General features: G+C 32.9%; 1 protein-coding gene across 2 annotated transcripts; it reads left to right on the forward strand.

Annotated features, from left to right (window-relative positions):
• Positions 1-3,929: 3,929 nt before the first annotated feature.
• Positions 3,930-15,589, forward strand: LOC112789011 (uncharacterized). Of its 2 annotated transcripts, XM_025830711.3 has the most exons (25): positions 3,930-4,902; positions 6,037-6,650; positions 6,748-6,872; positions 6,983-7,077; positions 7,175-7,441; positions 7,931-8,018; positions 8,397-8,448; positions 9,564-9,629; positions 10,429-10,583; positions 11,100-11,170; positions 11,265-11,459; positions 11,592-11,630; positions 11,857-11,964; positions 12,298-12,387; positions 12,519-12,594; positions 12,827-12,923; positions 13,006-13,075; positions 13,192-13,368; positions 13,446-13,568; positions 13,683-13,766; positions 13,888-14,072; positions 14,354-14,492; positions 14,606-14,671; positions 14,761-14,832; positions 14,960-15,589. In XM_025830711.3, exons 2-25 carry the CDS (start codon positions 6,070-6,072, stop codon positions 15,065-15,067), a joined length of 3,129 nt encoding a protein of 1,042 aa, XP_025686496.1. In that variant the 5' UTR covers positions 3,930-4,902; positions 6,037-6,069; the 3' UTR covers positions 15,068-15,589. The 2 variants fall into 2 exon arrangements, with proteins under 2 accessions (XP_025686496.1, XP_025686497.1); XM_025830712.2 differs by lacking the exon at positions 9,564-9,629.
• Positions 15,590-16,895: the final 1,306 nt, after the last annotated feature.

Raw genomic sequence — 16,895 nt, forward strand, 5'->3', positions numbered from 1 at the left:
TTGAGTTCCAATCTTTTCAGAATTTGTTCAATCACTTAATTGACATCTTGCCTCTCGATATTATTTTGCCTAAGTCATTCCAACATATTATCAGCATTTTGACTATGTCTAGACATATGAACATCATAATTAGAAATTGCTCCATCATTTTAGTTGATATAGTTGTCATTTTCTTTTAAATTTATCACAGTAGCAATTCTATTAACTTGTCTATTTAATTGTTCGATTCTAGTATTTGTGTTTTCTAATAAAAGACTCAAAAAACAGTCAGTATTTGATGAGTTAACATGTTTACTAGATTATGGTAGCTTTCACCCATTTATTGCCTAATATTTGCTAAAGATCCGACAGTTTGACTAGGTTGATTGACAGGCATTGCTCATGACATATCAGGAAACACATGCCTAAATTTTCTACCCTAATAGAAGTTGGTGTAGTAGAATTAGATGCACTGTTATTTCTTGTATTAATAGCATGTGGCGAGTTTTGTTGTGATATATGTGAACCTAACACCCAAAAAATAAGTACAATTAACATGTCATATGAATTTTGATAAAGAAGATTTTGAAAAGTTGAATAGAGACTAGAGAGTCACAGGCAATTCTTGTGTCACCATGGGTACCCCGGTGGCAAACCATATGGTGGTCACCTCACGGTATTTATGTGAGTTGCATTTAATCTTGGATGGGCATGGCCAACGCCATCATGCCTCACTGACGACAAAGTAGGTTCTGCGTTTGAAATAACAGGAGAATTTCCAGACTTATTTCCTCTAGTCTCATCACTAGAAGTAAAAGAAGATGTTATAAATGTATTTGACATGTTAACTAACACTGATTTCTTAATCTCTGGAAACACAATCTTACCATTACGTAACCACATACAAATTCAAAACTTCTGATTTTTTTTTTGACAAACTACAATCTATTGACAAGGTCCCACCGGACGTCCCAATTTGTTTTACTTAATTTTTTGTTTCATTGTTAACAACAAATTATTTAACAACTTTCGAACTTTGTTTCACAATCTTAATTTAAGGAGCGGAAACGACTCCTCTTGTAGGTGTCTCAACTTTCATTGTAGTTTCGAAAATAAAACTAAAGATAAAAAAAAATATGCAAGGTATCGAAGGCAAAGTAAAATGCAAAAATTAAAAGAGAAAGAAATAAAAAAATAAAAAAGAACAAATAAAAAGTAAAGAACTTTGATTAAATAGAAAATAAAATACAAGTTTGAATTTAGACTTCAAAGGATTTACTTAAGATTTTCAGTTTTATTCTATGATGTCAGGGATGCTGAGAACACTTGAGTTTTTAAGTATTTTTCAAGAAGAACTGAACTGATTATAATGCTTGTCAAAAATTCTATTCATAGACTAATCTAATATCAACCGACAGTTACTCCTATAATAATCTTTGTCAGTTTTCAAATTTGAATAATCGTCCACACTTGTTTTCTTGACGACCGTTTTGCACCCTACTTTTGACGCACTATGTTGATAACTTTTCCCGCACATAGCACGTCTCATAATTGCTTAATTTAATTTTAATAAAAACTGCTCTTTTGCTAGTGAATTAGAAGCTTCCCCGCTAATATACTGAAGAGAAGTGTTAAGGGGCAGCAGATTTTGGGATTTGTAGTTATTAATTAGCCATCATCAATATTTTTAATGGTATGAGATTATATCTAATGGTATAGAATCACTCTTTTTTTTTATAATTAAGTGTTGGTCAAATTTTAATAAAAATGCTGATCTTCTAGACTTTCTCTATACTGAATCTGACTTCATACATTATTAATAATATTATCTTATATTTATTTAGTTAAAACAACTTTTTTTAAATGATAATAATTTTTTGTCTAACAATTATATATGTCATTATATATATATTTTAATATTTTCTCTTTTTAATTTTTCTCATTTTTTATTCTTTTTCTTTGACCCAAACACAAAAAAAATATATATATATTTCTCTTTGTTTTCAATTTTTTTCTTTGCACAGCCAAACAAAGGATTAATACAAAATTACACGATTAAACTTTACGGAGAGTTATGCACCGAACATTATGTTTATTTATTTTATATTTTAAGAATATACGTTAAAATTATAAATTAATTTTTTTATTAAAAATACAAAAAAAATTAAATTTTTAATGTATTTATTTAAAACTTAAAATATTTTACTAATAATAAATTTATCATATGTTATTAAGACAAAAAAAACATATGTTAACTAATTCTAACTAATATTAAATAAAAACATTATTTTTTAATTATTTTTTTAAGATAAAATAGACAACTTTTAGTCATAACTAGGATAAGGTATAGAATAACCATCACAAGAAATTAAATTGTCTTTTATTTTCATCAATGTATTATATTGACGTACCATAAGACTGGTAGTTTTAAAAAAAAATCACAATATGTTATAAAATTATTTTTTGTTATGAAAAATTTAAAAGAAGAAAATTTGAACACACTATCAGTTTTTAAAATGATATCTCCAAGTCTAACACAATTTTTTAAAAACTGAATTTATATTGAGAAAACTCAATCTCATCGTATGCTTCACTTTAAAGATTTTTCTGGTAGACTTAGAAAGTATAGAATGAATGATTAGAAGTAATTTCTTAGTCAAAAATTGAGATCCTCCTAAAAAGTAACTTTATTCATTTTCCATTAGGTTGGTAATAATATATGAATATATTCAACTGTCCTTTAGTAAAATAAAGTTCACTGTCCATTCATTCTCTTACATCTATATAATTAGAACATAAATCAATGAATACAACTCGAGGTGATATTTAATAGATGTAGTCCATTCTAAATGATTGCGGCTTTGGATAATCGTGCTATAACATTAGATGTATATAATAATTTTAAATAAGAATAATAATCAAATTATTAAAAGAACAATAGAATGACAATATTATAAAATATCATAAAAAATTATAATGCATACCTTAAAAGATCAATTTTGATGAAAAATAAAAAATACATTCTTATTCTATGAAATAGTAAAAAAAAAATAATAAATTAAAAATTAAACAAAATATTTTGATTCTTAAATCTAGATTCATGAATCACAAAAAAACACTATATAATTATATATACATTTGAGTTGCATTAAATTGATTATAGTAATTAATTATTAATTTTAATATCAATTTCATACTAATAAAATATACACTAAGCTATTAATGTTAATATCATATTTATGGCTAATTATGTTTGACTAAAAATTATATTATAATAATTGATAATTAAGATAATTAACCATTAATATAACTAGAATGATTGAAAATATTAATTGTTTATATCCTAACTAAAAATAAATGGAACCAATCAGTATTTTTCATACGTAGGCCTACACTCCAAGACAATATGGGCCTATCTTTATTTATTTAGATAAGTAACTATCTTTTAAATTTTTTTTTATTTATCTAAAAAAAAGATCTCAATAATCTTTCTATTTAAAAAATAGTTATTAACTTTACTTTTACACTTATAAATATCTTGACAGGTATTCTTTGAATTTTAAAATTATTAAAAACCTATCTAAAATTTTTACTGACTTAAAGCATCCTAAAATCCTTACTAACTTAAATATCTAAGTTCTTTTTAGGTATTATCCGCCATCTCCATCTTTAGTTACAAAGAATTCAGACAACTTCATCTCACCAAAGAAGACGTCGGAGACAATTTCAAAAAGAGTCCAAACTTTTCAGTTAATTCATGGAACATTAATCATTGACAATTAATATAATTGTGTATTAAAGATAGAGAAATTCAAATTCGCAACTTCTTAAATGAGTATGAGAAGGACCATTTTTTTCTGTGACTCGAGAATATCCCATTTGAAATATAAACGTCATGTCCTCGTTGGTCTCGGCACATTATATATATATATATATATATATATATATATATATATATATATTTATTTTCGGTCAGCGCTCTCTCGGGCAACAAAGACTGAACGCGCACCAGAAACCCGACCCACCCAAAGACCTGGATCCAACTCAGCTACCCGGCTACCCCCACGCCTGATCCCTAACTTGTCTACCCCTCTTCATAGCGCTTCGCCAGCTTTCCAGACCTAGGTATAAGTCGCCACCGCGTCACCAACAGCGGTTGCTGTGATACTCAGACCGACGGCGCCGATTCTCAAGCCTTCCCAACTGCTGAGCAAGGTGGGCAACCTCTCCTATGAAGATCCATGTGGTTCTAATCCTGCTTCAAAGTCTGAGGGCGACGGTCGAACTTCAAGGCGTAGCCCCTGTTGCGATTCCGGAGAAGAATAGAATCTTGATGTCCCTTGTTGCTGCCCATGCTGCTTGATCCGATGACGACTCTCGTTCCTTCCTCCCCGGCGAATCAACGCCGGCAAGGCCATCACCGTCACACCCCTTCATTATTTTTTTAGTTCAAGAGAAAAAAAAAAGATAATAATAAGAGAGAATTGGACCAAAGACCTTTTGGGCTGCATGTATGGATTAGGATTTAGAATGGGTTTAATTTGGGCCTGAGATGGGCCTAGACTAACTGAGGACATACTAAAATAAAAGAAACCTAGTACACAAAAAAAAAAAACCTACGGCACACGGATGGAGGCAACACTTGCAGTTAGGCACTTAGGCTTTAAACACTGCGATGAGCCGATGATGTTTAATTGCCTAATTGGGAATTTTTTGTTTTCTTTTCTTTTCTTTTCTTGTGTGCACTAAATATCATCATAACACAACATCGCAGAGGCGCTATCTCCTCTCCAGAACGCTCGTCTCTCACTTTCTTCGCTCTCTCTCTCTCTCTCTCTCTCTCTCTCTCTCTCTCTCTCTCTCTCTCGTATGGCCAAACTCTGAGCTCGCTTACCACGAAATTAATACACAATAAAGAAGAAGGTATGCTTCTTTATCCTTCCCTAATGAATTAATGCTATCATAGAGCTTTTAATTCCGCCACTGTTTGAGTTAAATAGAACCGTAAAGGTAGGAAACTTTGAATCCTTTACTTGTTTATTCCTTTTGAGCGTTTTTGTTTGCTGAAGTAGGGGATCTTATCTTATGTTATGTTTTGATTTTTTGATTTGTTAATTGAAAGTTGAAACACTTGCCTGATTTGCTTTCTATACGCATGTGCTGATATAATTGCAAGAATGTAATTGGATCTTATGGAAAATCAAATCTACATAGCTTTTGGTGCACTTTGTCATGTCAATTCCTGTTCCTCACTCCAATCCTTCTTTTGTCTTGATTGTTTGCTTCTAGGGCGCTTATTTTGATTTTGATTTTGAATATTTCTGCGTATAAGTTTGCTTCCTGTTCATTCAGCATGTATATACACTCCATAATGGAAATGCCTGATTACCTAGAGTTTGATTTTGGTTTGTTGATTCGAAATTTGGTATTTGGCCTTGCATTGAATAGCAATGTTTCGTTTCTGATTAAACTATCATTTTAGAGATAACAAGCATCTAAATATAACAACTGTCTAACTGAAGGTATTCTCAATTATTTAGGAATACGAATCATGAATTGTATTACCTTGGCGGGAACCATAATAGACGTGAATTTATCATTAAAGATAAATTTCACATGTTAAACAATGATGTGAGCGCTAAAAACTAAAACAATGATGAGTTAAACTGTGCCTAGCTAAGAAATTTTCCTGAACAACATTTACCCGAGTATTTTCTTATTTTTTGTATTACCTTATTAGTATGACAATATCTTGACTTCAATGTGAGCCACAGTCTTTTGAGAAGATGATTACCTTTCAATGTGAGCCAAAACATTTTACAATAACATTAGTAATAGAGTAATTATTAAACACAAAACTTAACTGAATATTAGTCACTTTGGTGCCATTATTTATGCTGAAGCTCAACTGTTGAAAATTTTTAGCTTCACAGAAATCCGTTTGATGTGTGGATTTCATACCCACGTTTAATTGCAGTTTCATCATCTCAACTTCTAGATAATGAACATTTGGTCTGATAACAATGCATTATCTAACTGAAGGTAACTGTGCTGCAGGATAGTAGGAGTTGGGGGAAGACAATAATCTCAATGTACTTGAGGAGAATACAGTGTAGGGACCGGAGATGGGCTTTCGTATTGCAGCCATCAAAATACTCTTTTAGTCCAAGATTCTCAGATCATGCAAACTTGCAATCTTTTTCCTCCAAGACCACTGTGAGAGCATATGCTTCTCATGGTAGTTTCTTGAGAAGACATCTTTTAGGTTCAGATTCATATAGCTCTGCTTCATATAGAAATAATTGTATTGGTCTGGACAAAAGGACTAGTTTATGTATAAGTACTCAGTTACGTGCATATAGTTCTGAAAGTGATGGAAGAAATGCAAGTGAGGATAAACATGTGCACGTTAAAGATGGAGCTAACATTGATAAAGGGAAAAATCAGAAAGAGAAGTTTGACAAAGATGTCAAGTATTGCAATGAGCATGCACGACTTGGCGAGCAGGATCAAGCGGAATGGCTTCATAATGAGAAACTTGGAATAGAAAGTAAGAAGAAAGAATCACCATTTTTGACAAGAAGGGATAAGTTCAGAAATGAGTTTCTAAGAAGAATTGTTCCTTGGGAGAAAATAAACATTTCATGGGACTCATTTCCTTATCATGTCAAGTAATTATGTTTACTTCGCTTTGGTCTTTTTCCTTATTATTAATTTTTGTTATCTTTAAGTTAATTGTGGATTTAAGTTGCACTTTTCCATCCATAGTGAGCACACCAAGAATCTACTGGTGGAATGTACTGCTTCACATTTGAGACATAATTCATTCGCTTCATCTTTTGGTGTTCGTCTCACATCTTCAAGTGGGAGGATATTGCTTCAGAGTGTTCCTGGTGTGCCATTTTTATTCCATTTTGAATGTGATTTTTGTAATATTTATGCAAGGGAAGCCTTTTCTAGTTCTTGTCTTTAGAGTCGTGAATATTTATGTTGTTATTTTCAGGCACTGAACTCTATCGTGAGAGGCTAGTTAAAGCTCTTGCACATGATTTACAAGTTCCATTATTAGTTCTTGATAGTAGCATCCTTGCTCCTTATGTAAGCTCTTCAATAAGCTAGAACTGATAACTTCTAGAAATTTCTTAGTGTCAGTGTTTGAAAGCAAACAAGTTATCTACTTTGAATTATTTTGCAGGACATTGATGATGAATTATCATCAGACTATGAGTCTGAAGATGATAATGCAGACTCCGGGGCAGAGGGCTCTTTGGAGTCAGAGAATGAGGATGATAATGATGCTGGCAATGAAGAAGAGTGGACTAGCAGTAATGAAGTGAAGTCGGATGCAAGTGAAAATGAAAATGATAATGATGATGCAATTGCATCGGCTGAGGCTGCTCTTAAGAAGGTTAAAGCAGCTGTTCAGAAACTTGTTCCTTACAACATTGAAGAATTTGAAAAGGTGTATATAAAGTGAAGTGTTTATAATTAAGGGGCGGTATCCTTTGCCTAGAGCAAAATCTAACAAAATGAATGTTTAAAATGCGATATTGATGCTAGAGTTAATATGTATCTATTTTCAAGTTACTTAAAACACACTGTTGGTTCAATTTTACTCAATCCGCATGAATAGACTTTTTACTTATTGTTGTTCTTTATGAAAAGAGCAAAGGATGTTTTAATTTTTGTAACAAATTATAGGAAATCCATGGGGCATTAAAATGAATTGATGGTGATATTTGTGCTGGCAATTTATTTTATTGTAATCTGTTACACTTACTCAAGTAGGATTGTAGGAATATTTGGGGGGGGGGGGTTATTTTTTCAATTCCGTGAGGATAATATGGTCTAAATGAAAGTAAATGTTTCGATAATATTTCAGAATTATTGGCTTATTTAGTTACAACAGACTGTTTAATTTCTCACCTCCTGTCCCCAAATCTGCTGGCAGATATCATCTGGAGAATCTGAGAGTTCTGAGTCATCTAGGTCTAATGAAGCCAATTCTTCTGATAAATCTGGGTGCCAGATAAGAAAAGGTATCATACACATAAGCTGGAACTTATATCATACCTATGAACTTGCCAAATGTGATTTTCAACCATGTCTATTCAAGATATTCAGCAACTGAAACTTTTAACATACATATGAACTTGCTGAATGTGACCTCCCGCTTCCCCTCTGTCACCCTCTAGGATCTGGTGCAATATAGGAAGCCGGTAGAGAAGTTTGATGATCTTACTATGACTTGATATGATATTATCCCCCTAAATTCTATTTCAGTTTGTTGCATTTAATTAATGGATGAATATACGTAGTTGTTGCAACGTTAATGATTGACCTTCAAGGCTGTCCACTTTCACATGTATGTATTAGCATTCATGTAATTTCTAAATTACTGGTTTGTTACGTTTCAGGTGACCGAGTGAAGTACATTGGACCATCTACTCGAGCTACAATTGATGATAGGTAATGAAATAATTCCTTATTCCCCTTCTAATCTGGAAGATGCTTACTTCTTGAACTGTTGTTTCCCCCAATATTGTATTTATGTGTTGATTGTTCTCTATTTATTGAAGAAAGCATGACCTATATATATCTTTTGATTTGCCTCAGTTGCACTTGAATGTGCCTATTTGTAGTAAGGTGGGGCTAGGCAAATATGGTTTATTTCATCAGCCAATTGGATACAATTTTCAGTGAATGTATTGCAGAAATAGTAACAATGGTTGTGGTGATATCATCACAAGGTGTGTGTCATAGTGCTTCCTATGCTTATGGCTATTGTCATGCAACATGTGAGGTTACAATAATGGTGATTGTCAAAGAGCTAGTGTGATACTGTTGAAGGAGACAGAGGATAAACTTATCTATATTGAATTGGAAATTTAAGGTCTTATATTTTATTAGATGAAAATCCTTGCGTATTAAGTGTAAGATGCAAATCCCTGACAAGTTTTTCCTATAGTTAAGAGGACCAAAGTGAAGTTTGGCAGATGATAACCTAGGAAAATTATCAATCACTTCTATTTCTCCTTATCATCTAATATGTGGTTTGTTTTCTTTGCATTTGATGTCTTTATCGTTGTCCATGTATGTGGTTGAATTGTATTGCTAATATTTGATGAATTAATACTGCTTTCTTATCCAAACAGTGTTTCTTTATTTTTTCCCCCTGTAATTTCTAGGATTATCCACTTAAAGGTGTTTGATATGGTGCTTTGGATATTGTGTAAAAGTCAAGTACTTTAAACTACAAACATTTGGAGTTTGCATGATATTACTCGGTGAATAGTTTTTTTATATCATTAACTTTAGTACTTAATTATGAAGGCTTTTGTCTCCCATTATTTTTCCCCCTAAAACAAATTGGAACCTTCATTCTGAACCTTGAGGAAGATGTAATATAACTTGGGGGAAAGGTACAAGGAGAAATAATGAACAGGTTTTCCAATATTTTGAGTATTGGACTTGAGGTTTGGTTCTAGGAGAGCAGCCTCTAGTTCCTTGTAAAACCATTATATACACATCCCAGGTGGACTTTTAGCACTTGCTTGACATTGGCATATATAATTTTATCACAGGATCAGATTGGGGAAGATACTGACATCTGATGGGTCAACTAGTGCTTATACTGTTATACATGGCAGGTGGGTCGGTAAGTCATCCTAATGTGTCAAAACCAAACTGCTAAACACCTCACACCTTTTTGGCATTTTCTTTTGAAACTGTTCATTGAATAGAGTCCATGGTTCTGCCAACTTCTCAGCTAATCAAAATTATACACACGCCTATGTAATTTGTTACAAAAATGGGCTTGTATTTAATTTGGGGCTTGACCTTACCCGTGCCTCAACCCAGGAAAGCACACTGCCTAAGCTAAATCTTGTGGCGTTGTGGAGAAAGGGCCTGTGGTTGTTAGTTGTTACTGTTGTGTGGGTACGTAATGCACTTGGTCAGGGTTAGGTAGTTAGACAAGGGTTTCAGATTGAATAATTTGCCTGCTTGTGTGTGCACTTATGTTTCATGACCTTTTAACTGTAAGGGGTTTCTTAGTTTGACATTTATATTTCTTCTTTTCCATATTTTTGTTCCGTTATTCGATTCTTGATTGTCTGATCCTTTTACATTTGTATTCTTTTATTCATAAATTTTGGTATTGTATGTTTCTTGGCTGGAACGCCGAAATTTCTTGTATTCATGTATTTTGTATTGTCCTTTAGGCAATCGTTGACTTTTGTATCTGATACAAATATGAGGATTTCTACTATTCTTAGTGTTATCTTGTGACATGCTTAATGTTTATGACTTTATTTTTGTATGTTGGCTTGTAATTTGTTATTTTGATAGATGTTTGTATCTTGCAAATGAGAACTATTTGTTGCAGAATACTCATATAGATTTCAGGTCATGCAGTTTGCACCTTTAATCAATTAGGATACTTTGCAGGCCTTTAACCACTGGTCAGAGAGGAGAGGTATATGAAGTAAGCGGAGATCAAGTTGCTGTCATAATGGATATTAATGAAGATCGTGGCAATGAGGGTGGGGCAGAGAATCTTAGTAGTGACCATCATACAAAACCACCGATTCGTTGGCTACATGGTATATTCTATATTTTTCTTATTCAGAATTATCCTATATATTTTGTGTTCACTATTCAATTGTCTGTAGGAGATATTGGTAACATTCTTATTTATTTATATTTTTTCAAAGAATTAAATTAGTCAGAATTACTGTCACTCAATATATAAAATATGGACATATGGAATTAATCTCCCTTACAAGGAATTGACGTTTGACATTTTTTCCCAAATGGCCTATTTTCTACTCTTGGGAATAGTTCTTTTTAGCCTTGCAGAAGACTAGCGTATGTGTTTTTATGAAGGCATCAAGTTATTTGATTATTGACAAATAGACAAATAGAAAATTAGATATTACTAAGGATTTAATAATAAATTTATTTTATGTGCTTGAACACCCCCCCCCCCCCAACCACATCCACCCACCAAAATCCCCCGCCATCCCTTGCTCTGTTCCCTTTTAGTTTTAAGATGAGTTTAGCTTATAATTCTTTCGATTACAAACAAACTGATTTTTTTTTTTTTAATTTGCAAATAGTTAAGGACATTGAGAATGATCTTGATGCTCAAGCACTAGATTGCTATATAGCACTGGAGGCTTTATGTGAGGTATGTTGTTCTGGTATTCTTCAATATTTTGAACTTCCGTAATAAGGTAGCCACTATTTTTATTGATGGTTAAGCTTGACTGCTGTTTTTTCAGGTTTTGCATTCGAAACAACCGCTCATTGTCTACTTTCCAGATGGTTCACAGTGGTTGCATAAATCAGTTCCTAAGTCAAACCGTAATGAGTTTTTTCACAAGGTTGAAGAGCTGTTTGATCGGTTATCTGGCCCCGTTGTGTTGATCTGTGGGCAAAACAAAGTTCAATCAGGATCAAAGGAGAAAGAACAATTTGTAAGCTTTAATTGTTTAATCATGAAGTAGTATCTTCTAAATATTTTTTATGACTAATGCATTTATTTTCATTTTGCAAATGGTAACATTTTAATTGTTTACTTTCTTCTTATTGATATGCATTTTTGACAGACAATGATACTTCCAAACTTTGGACGAGTTGCTAAGCTGGTAATGCTTGCTATCTACAAATTTATACATTCTTTAAAATATCATATGGTCATTTTGGTTAGATACATGAGAGCTTTTTTTGTGTGGCTATTTATATCCTACTATTTTAGAAGCTATCATATTTTATTTATATTTTTATGGCCAAATCTATGGTACCCAAGTGGCCAAGTTGCAGTTGTAATCACTTAGCTCTTTTATATGGTCTGATTATTGCATCTACCTGCAGCCTCTTTCTCTGAAGCGTTTGACTGAGGGATTCAGAGGTGCAAAGAGATCAGAAGATGATGAAATTCACAAGCTTTTTTCTAATGTTTTGTGCGTACACCCACCTAAGGTAATTGTTTTCTCTTTACTGGCTTATGATCTTCCTTAAAGACTTTAAGTTCCTATGATTCAATGCAAAAGTAAATTTATATATCAATATTGATGAGCATTTCTGTTGTGGGCTCTTTTTTTACCCAAGCATTAGAGTGATATATTTTTCTCAACACATTACATGGGCAGTCTTGTAATTTTCCTCGAAATTCAAGATGAAAAGATGTTATATTAGGTTGGCTCTTGATTGACTCTATGCCAAGTAAACTGTTTTTAGCAAGGATTACAGAAGTATCTATTATTTTCTTTTTATTTTCATTATGCTTACATTTGCAAATTTGTGTATCTGCAGGATGAAAATGTGCTGGTAACATTTAAGAAACAACTTGAAGAAGACAGGAAAATTGTCGTTTCAAGAAGTAATTTGAATGAATTAAGGAAGGTAAACCTTTGATCTATGAATTTTGTTGCTACCTTGATGATTCATGATACACTTAAATCATGCCATGTATGTTACTCGAGATTTTTCACCGTCCCCAATCGGGCATTTATAGTTGGACTTTTATCTTGTAGGTTCTCGAAGAACATCAGCTGTCATGTGTGGATCTATTGCATGTAAACACTGATGGTGTTATTTTGACAAAGCAAAGTAAGAAGCTGCAGTTAGTGAATAGTGAAGTCATTTCCTTTTATTCCCTTGTATACACATGCATGCGCTCTATTCCTAATCGTTCATTTGCATTTATTCTCCATTCTCTTTTAGATTGATATGACTTTAGCCTTGCTGAATATAATGCTTGCTTTTTGTTTTTGAAATGGAGAAGATGTTGATTAATAACTTACGTAATGGTTTTCTTGTCATATATTATCTTTGTTCTCAGAAGCTGAAAAAGTTATTGGGTGGTCGAAAAACCATTACTTATCATCATGTCTGCTCCCTTCTGTGAAAGGAGAACGGTTGTGCATCCCTCGTGAAAGGTTTAACTACAAATCCTATCATTTTATATGTTTTAGTGTTTATTTTGAAGCTAATTTGTATTTTTTTCCCCTTTATGTGAAGTCTTGAGATTGCAATCTCAAGGTTGAAGGGCCAGGAAAATATATCACAGAAGCCTTCCCAAAACCTTAAGGTGTGGTTTATTTTACTCATAGTACATATAAGAAAGAATTTTAAATTCAAAAGTTTTAAGTTTTTTATTTTTTATCTTTTTGAATCTAATATTGATTTCTGTCTTGCAAATTACAGAACCTTGCGAAGGATGAGTTTGAGAGCAATTTCATTTCAGCTGTGGTACCCCCTGGTGAAATTGGGGTGAAGTTTGATGATATAGGTGCTCTTGAAAACGTGAAGAAGGCACTTAATGAACTTGTTATTCTTCCGATGAGAAGACCAGAACTCTTCTCTCGTGGTAACTTGTTGCGGGTAAATGATTGTCGGTTTTCGTATTGTGACTTTGTCCTTAAAATTTTATTGTTTTTAATTGGAGGAAACCTTCTCAGCCTTGCAAAGGAATATTACTTTTTGGTCCTCCTGGAACTGGAAAAACACTTCTGGCCAAAGCACTTGCAACTGAAGCTGGTGCAAATTTTATTAGCATAACTGGTTCAACTCTTACTTCAAAGGTGATTTTGATGCTAGTCTTCTTAATTTGATAAACCTTTTACAACTAAAACTTCAATATTTTTTTTTCTATTTCTTCTCGGTTTTCTAAGATCTCACATTTTTTCTTGATACAGTGGTTTGGAGATGCAGAAAAACTAACAAAAGCTCTTTTCTCCTTTGCTAGCAAGCTTTCTCCTGTCATTATATTTGTTGATGAAGTGAGTCTTTGTCATTAATAAAATCTTGTTCTTGCGTGTTATGCCAGTATTAAAAAATGGTCATAGAAATCATCAAGGATTTAGCTATAAATATCTTAATACTATGCAATTTGATTTTTAGGTTGACAGTTTGCTTGGTGCTCGTGGTGGTGCTTTTGAGCATGAAGCCACTAGGAGGATGAGGAATGAGTTCATGGCAGCTTGGGATGGATTGAGATCAAAAGAAAATCAAAGAATCCTCATTCTTGGTGCAACAAACCGGCCATTTGACCTTGACGATGCTGTCATTCGTCGCTTACCAAGAAGGTAATCACTAAGGCCTTAAGAAAGTTATAAGCATGGGTTGAATTATGATTGTCTTGAATTTTATTGGCTGAATGATGGGCTGAAATAAAAATTCGGAGGCTGGGGCTGAGGTGTCCTTTTTTGTTTTTCTTAAAGGGAAATCTTATATATTCACATAACACTTTCTTCAATTTCTTGTCCATGTAGAACTTTATTTTAAAAATACGAAGGTGGTTTGTGATAAGGTCCTGAAAATAAAACAATTTGGCTAATTAAGCTGTGTTTGCATTGCATTTGCTTAGGATATATGTTGATTTACCTGATGCCGAAAATCGAATGAAGATTTTGAGAATATTTCTTGCACAAGAGAATTTGGATCCTAATTTTGAGTATGACAAACTTGCTAACTTGACTGAAGGATACTCTGGCAGTGATTTGAAGGTAAATTTTGTTAAGTTCTGTTGATTTTCTTTAATGAGAAATTAAAATGAAACATTTCATGGGTAAACTTGACATGTCATGTATATATGATGCTTCTTGCTTATGTTTGGCAGAACCTTTGTGTTGCTGCGGCATACAGACCTGTTCAAGAGCTCATAGAGGAAGAAAACATTGCACAGGTATTATCAAGTGTTTTTCAGAACACATTTGATTTTCAGAATAGGTTCTAACAGATAGTTCACACGGTGTTATGTGTTGCATTGTACAGGGAGGGACTAATAGTACAACTACAGTATTAAGGCCTCTTAATTTGGATGATTTTATTCAGTCAAAATCCAAGGTATTTGATAATTCAGTTGTTAATTATTTATTTTTAGCACAGCAGTTTAATCCATGTAGCCTACCATCTAGTGGAATAAGACTTTGATGCTGTTATTGTTTACATGCGATGTTAAATGTGTGTATAGGTGGGTCCATCGGTGGCATACGATGCAACAAGTATGAATGAGCTGAGGAAGTGGAATGAAATGTATGGTGAAGGTGGTAGTAGGACCAAAGCATCATTCGGATTTTGAAAAGAGCATGGTTTCTATGACTAATTCATGAGGCTCATGTTCCATAGCAACCTGAGAATATACCAAAGGTGGCAAAAAAGGAGTACTGAATGCAGCATACATTGTACGTTATAACTTGTTCAACGGCCTCTGCATTCCAAATAATTCAGTACCCTCATTTCGTATAATTTTTGATACAAGAAGAGTTTTCCACCTGCACAAATTACTGATACAATATGATTCCGTCTTGGAGGCTTTGTTTCGAGGTGGAACCCTCCCATAATCTATTTTGAGCCATCGGAAGAGTTACTCAGAGTTTAATGTATGTATTGAAATTTAGGTAGTTTCTAATCTGGTCTTAGGAGATATTCAAATCATATGTATGATAGGGGAGATTTTCCCAATTAATTTTTTGTTATTTTCATTGGCCGTGTTTAATAATTCAGTGTCATTTTAAGTGTTGTAATGGAAATAATTATGATTTCTAACTGGGGGTATTATTTCAACCAAGAATTTAGTTGCAGAGGCTTGTTACAAAGCAAATACAATGTGTTTTCTTCTGCCAAAATATTACACGGATATGATAAGTATCAAATCTAAATACTATGCATTGTCTAAGATGAATGCATATTAATTATAATCGTTCAAATGTTGATTTTAATGCCAATAATTTAGAAAAATCGAAACCAATGGATTAAGTGAATAGTTTCTAAACAGATTTGATATTGATTCTTAAGTCTTAACTATACATGTTAAGCTATTTAATTTAGAATTCTAATATTCACTTAAATATTTTTAACTACTATGAAAATTTAAAATTGATAGAAAATATTAAGAAATCATTAAAGTGATTTTACAATTTAAGTCAACTATTTTAAGACTAAATATTTATCAACTATACTAATTTTTTGATTAATTCATTTATATAATGAGGAGTGCTATACATACAAGTCATTTTTGTTTACAAGTCTTGCAAGTTGAGCCTAACACGTGCGTTACAGAAGAAGAAGAAGAAATTGGGCCTAACATGTTCGTTACAGAAGAAGAAGCGTGAATCTAAATGACTTGTATGATTTGTATGGAAAAGCGTTTTCTCTTTGCCTTCGATCTCCTGTTTTTTTTCGATTTTCATGATTTCTGAAATCAAGCTTTGAAATTATTTTGAAGATGATGGAACTTCAGAAATATACCCGAACGATTACAAAAATACACCCAAACAGTTACAGAAATAAACCAAACGATTACAGAAATACACCCAATATAGGAAGAGACAGTATATTTCTTCTTGAAATCAATACACCCAAAGAATTATAGAAATACACCCAAAGGATTACAAAAATACACCCAAAGAATTTAAGAAATACACCCAAAATTCGTTGAAGTACACCTTATGCATAATTCAAAACTCTTTCTCTTTTTCCTCCTCATCTTCTGCTGCTGCTTCTTCTTCTTCAAAAACGATTTCAGAGCTTGATATCAAAAAACAATGGAAATCGAGAATAACGAAAAAAGAAAACAAAGAGAAAAGCACGTAAATGAAGAAGAAGAACAGGAAGAGGAAGAAGAACGTGTAGCAAGAAGAAGAAGAAGGAAAAAGAGAAGGCAAGCAACGTACCTTGAATAATGTTTCTTCGTTTTTTCTGGTGATTTTGATGAAGGAGAAAGAGAAAACGAAAAGAGGAGAAGAAATTTCAATAAAAAAAGAGGAAGAGAAGAAAAAGAGACACAGAGAAAGAGGAAGAGGAAGAGAAAGAGGAAGAGGAAGAGGAAGAGGAAGAGAAAGAGGAAGAGGAAGCACGGAGAAAGAAGAAGAAGAAAAAGAGGCAGAAAAAAAAAATGTGAAACTGCG

The sequence above is a fragment of the Arachis hypogaea genome, chromosome 3 (genome assembly GCF_003086295.3).
Source record: "Arachis hypogaea cultivar Tifrunner chromosome 3, arahy.Tifrunner.gnm2.J5K5, whole genome shotgun sequence".
Taxonomy (NCBI): Eukaryota; Viridiplantae; Streptophyta; class Magnoliopsida; order Fabales; family Fabaceae; genus Arachis; species Arachis hypogaea.

Coding starts and splice junctions, on each gene's coding strand:
- LOC112789011 (XM_025830711.3), top strand. CDS start 6,070: ATGTACTTGAGGAGAATACAGTGTAGGGACCGGAGATGGGCTTTCGTA. Junction 11,171..11,264: donor CACTGGAGGCTTTATGTGAG/GTATGTTGTTCT, acceptor CTGTTTTTTCAG/GTTTTGCATTCGAAACAACC. Junction 14,073..14,353: donor ATTCGTCGCTTACCAAGAAG/GTAATCACTAAG, acceptor GCATTTGCTTAG/GATATATGTTGATTTACCTG.